This window comes from Triticum urartu, unplaced genomic scaffold (assembly GCF_003073215.2).
Source record: "Triticum urartu cultivar G1812 unplaced genomic scaffold, Tu2.1 TuUngrouped_contig_6332, whole genome shotgun sequence".
In the NCBI taxonomy this organism is placed as follows: domain Eukaryota; kingdom Viridiplantae; phylum Streptophyta; class Magnoliopsida; order Poales; family Poaceae; genus Triticum; species Triticum urartu.
The window spans coordinates 1,255-4,981 of record NW_024117087.1 but is presented as its reverse complement, the minus strand read 5'-3'; the positions used below and the strand labels follow the sequence as shown (position 1 = coordinate 4,981).

The 3,727-nt window shown below is 49.7% G+C and overlaps 1 protein-coding gene across 1 annotated transcript; it reads right to left on the bottom strand.

Annotated features, from left to right (window-relative positions):
• Positions 1 to 1,471: 1,471 nt before the first annotated feature.
• On the bottom strand, positions 1,472 to 3,499 carry LOC125530459 (aquaporin PIP2-5-like). Its single transcript, XM_048694851.1, has 3 exons — positions 2,790 to 3,499; positions 2,241 to 2,381; positions 1,472 to 1,659 (listed from the first exon to the last, which is right to left on the bottom strand). Exons 1-3 carry the CDS (start codon positions 3,402 to 3,404, stop codon positions 1,543 to 1,545), a joined length of 873 nt encoding a protein of 290 aa, XP_048550808.1. The 5' UTR covers positions 3,405 to 3,499; the 3' UTR covers positions 1,472 to 1,542.
• Between the last annotated feature and the right edge of the window lie 228 nt (positions 3,500 to 3,727).

The following is a 3,727-nucleotide window of genomic DNA, read 5'->3' as shown; positions in this document are numbered from 1 at the left end:
GATTCTTGGTGATATTCTAGGGGTAAGCATCCTAAATCAAGATCCACTCTTTCCTCCACACTTTGACCAAGCACTTTCATGTTTGAGCTTGATTCGAATTCTTCATAGTTACCATTTCACTCTTGGACTTTGGAGGCTGCTAGGCGTAGGAGTTCTTGGTGAGAAATTGATTTGTGATTTACCCCCAAGAGTTTGTGAAAGTTTAGAGGTCGCCTCAAGTTCTACCACTAATGGTTGGGAATTGTGTTTGTGGTGATATCTCAAGGAGAATAAGATAAGACTTCATGGTGTTGGTGTGCCTTCATGGTAACACCCACCCCTAAAATGGTCACTAGCTTCCCTCCAAGGAAATGAAAACCGGGATACATCTTCATCCATGTGGTCATCGGTTTTCTGGAACCCTAACTCATTTACTTGTGGTTTAATTTGGTCAGTTGACCTTGCAAGCATCATACAGATTGTATATCACACTTTATCATTGTTTAGGCTCACACTTTATATTTCACATAGTCTAAACTTTCTGATAACTTAAGTAAATTTTTAGTTGACCCTATTCACCCCCTCTAGGTCCATCTTGATCCTTTCAAGCGCTATTGTTGAGAGTCGAGAGAGAGCCAGTTCCTGACCCGATCCCCAATCTTCCCTGGCGGTGTTGCAAGCTGGAGTGAAGTGAAGGGGCATGGAGTATCCTTGTAAAATACCAGGTCTAGGTTCCATCCTGTTCCTGTGGCCTTTGGTGATATGCCATAGTGGAGCACGTCGTTGCCATTATTGAGCACTGGTCTGTGGCTAGCGGCACCTACAGTCCTTGCTATGCTAGTTGGGAGCTAGATGCATGCGAAGAGTGCGTCGACGGCGATTTAGTGAATACGCTTGCATGACCGCCTGATCTAGAGGAGGTCCTCTGATTCCCCTGCTTAGTAAGGTTATCGTGGTCGTGAAGGAGAAGCGGGGAAAGATGGAGATCTAGATGGTGTTTGTGCTCATCACCGATGGCGACCGTGGAAGGGCTTTGGTGTCCACTACCGCGGTCGATGCCAATCATCGCCATTGAATATGTCAGCCGAATGGTAACCTTGCTTCTTCCTCCCAGCCAAGAGCCAGATTGAGGCACTATATCTTCGTCTTGGAATTCATGGCATGGTACCCTGGAGGGCTCGCCGCACCATGTGGTGTCATGCCCGGTGAAGACGAGACTAGATTCGAGCTAGAGATGCCAAGGACTCGATTGCGATTTTCAATGGATTTGGAGGTCCACTTTGTAATAGTCTGGGACCAGTTTGTTATGTCTGTTTCTTCCAGAGTCCTGTTATAAGATGATGTGATCCACTTCTAGTTAATGCAGCTTTTGGGTCCTTCTGTACCCTTTGTTTGTTCAAGAAAAAAACAAGGCGACGAGTCCTTCGAATTTAGTGCAAATTTTGAAGACACCCAAATGCGTCTAAGAAAATACAGACGCGTGCACAATACATGATCCGAACAGTATCACACTGATATATTTACTGTCCGTGCTTCCGATCATCCATACATCAGCCGACCGATCTAGCTCCTGCCGAAGGAGGCAGACGAGCCGAGCTTGGTGGCGCTGGCCCTCAGGACGTACTGGTGGTAGGCGGCGGCGATGGCGGCCCCGATGAATGGCCCCACCCAGAAGATCCACTGCAATGACATGACCGCAAAAGTAAGTAAGATGTCTTAGAGATATTTGAATTAATCTCCTCCTAATTGCACTTTCTAAAAACCGTGGCATATGTATGTAGAAGAAGATAGCACTATTAACTAGTTAGGCACGTTACAGCTAGTAGATTTTGTGCCGTCATTGGATGGTAGTTGGGAGTGGGAGCGGGACGATATTAGGCAGCGTGTACTGCTGCAACAATAGTTTTGTTCGCAGATGTCATACATTAGCTACAAGAGTGTAAATAAAAACATTTCAAGGCTAATCAGTGGGGAGTGACATCGCTTGAGCTTGTTAATTAAGCGATCCTTATCCTGGGCCATTCTTCAAAATAATCTAGCTGTTCAGAGTTCTGATTGCTACTTTTGAACTTGTGAACGAGGAATACCACAAAGTTATGTCTAGTTTGATAGAGGTATATAGTCCATGGACGAGGAACACCACACAAGTTCTGTTTTTTTTTTTTTAAGTTTTAGTCTTCGAGGTGATTGTGACCACAACATATTAAAAGATTAACCCATTAAATTAGCAGAGACATGCGATAGTGTGTGGCGGTACGTACGTGGTCATCCCAGGCCTTCTCGTTGTTGTAGATCACGGCAGCTCCAAAGCTCCTTGCTGGGTTGATGCCGGTGCCGGTGATCGGGATAGTGGCCAAGTGCACCATGAACACCGCGAAGCCGATCGGCAGAGGAGCCAGCACCTGACCAATTCATTGCAACAAATTCAAAACCATATATGCAACAAAAGGTAGAGCTGTATAGGAAGAAGACATGAATGTTTCCGTATGCATGCTTGATAAAGATGGCTCACCAAATCTAAGCAGTAAAAAATATTATAAAACAATCATATCAGCGAAAATTTTGACTTTCGCACTATGTCCCTATCTAGAGAATCGAACGTGCTCCTTGTATAGCGTTAATCACAAGCGGTTTGCCACCTCACAGCTGAGTTGATACATATATAATGAACCAAATTAACTAACTAGCAAGGGACTGGACTAGTGACTAGAGAATATTCAGAGAACTGCTTCGTCTGTATGTCCATGCAAAGCATCACTAGTTCATGGACGAAAGAAAATGAAATCAGTAGGCAGGCAGCGATAACTTACCGGGACGTGGGAGTCACGGGCGCTGCGCTTGGGGTCGGTGGCGGAGAAGACGGTGTAGACGAGCACGAAGGTGCCGATGATCTCGGCGGCGAGGCCGGTGCCCTTGGAGTAGCCGGAGCTGAGCTCGTTGGCGCCGCCGCCATAGCGCACGTAGAAGGCGCTCTGGAACCCCTTGACGAGCCCCACTCCGCAGATGGCGCCCAGGCACTGCGCGATGATGTAGAGCAGCGCGCGCACCAGCGACACCTTACGCGCCAGGAACAGCCCGAACGTCACCGCCGGGTTGATGTGGCCACCCGAGACGCCGGCGGTGCAGTAGACGAGCACGAAGATCATGCCGCCGAACGCCCAGGCGATGCCGAGGATGCCGACGCCGCTGCAGGCCGCGTCGGCAGCATTGGGGCCGGCGGGGTCCGCCTGGGGCTTGTACCCGATGACGGTGGCCACGGTGATGCAGAGGAACAGCAGCGTGGCCACGAACTCGGCGATGACCGCGCGGTACAGGGACCACTTGGTCAGCTCCTCGGCATCGAAGAGCGGCGCCGGCGGTGGGTCGGAGTAGTCCTTGGCCCCGTACTCCCCGCCGGGGGGCGCCGCCTCGATGTCCTTGGCCATCCTCTCTGCCTCGACTGATCGACAAGCTAGGGTGAGTGTCTCTGCTCAAGATGCTAATGCGCTGAAGCTCTGTGTAGTGGTGTGAGATGACGGGGGGAAGGTGAGGTATTTATGACGGCGAGGCGAGGGCGGCTACTGGCTCCCGGCGAAAGGCCGGCGTAGGGCGCTCGCTTTGGGATTAATTAGTCTATTTAGTGGCTGGGTTTATTAGTGGAAGCAGATGGCGTCTCCCATTAGTGTCTTGTTTCTAGGTTATAAACTTTGCCGCCCACAGCCCGGGTCATTACATCACTCCAGGGCAGCTAGCTCACTGCTGGCTGCGC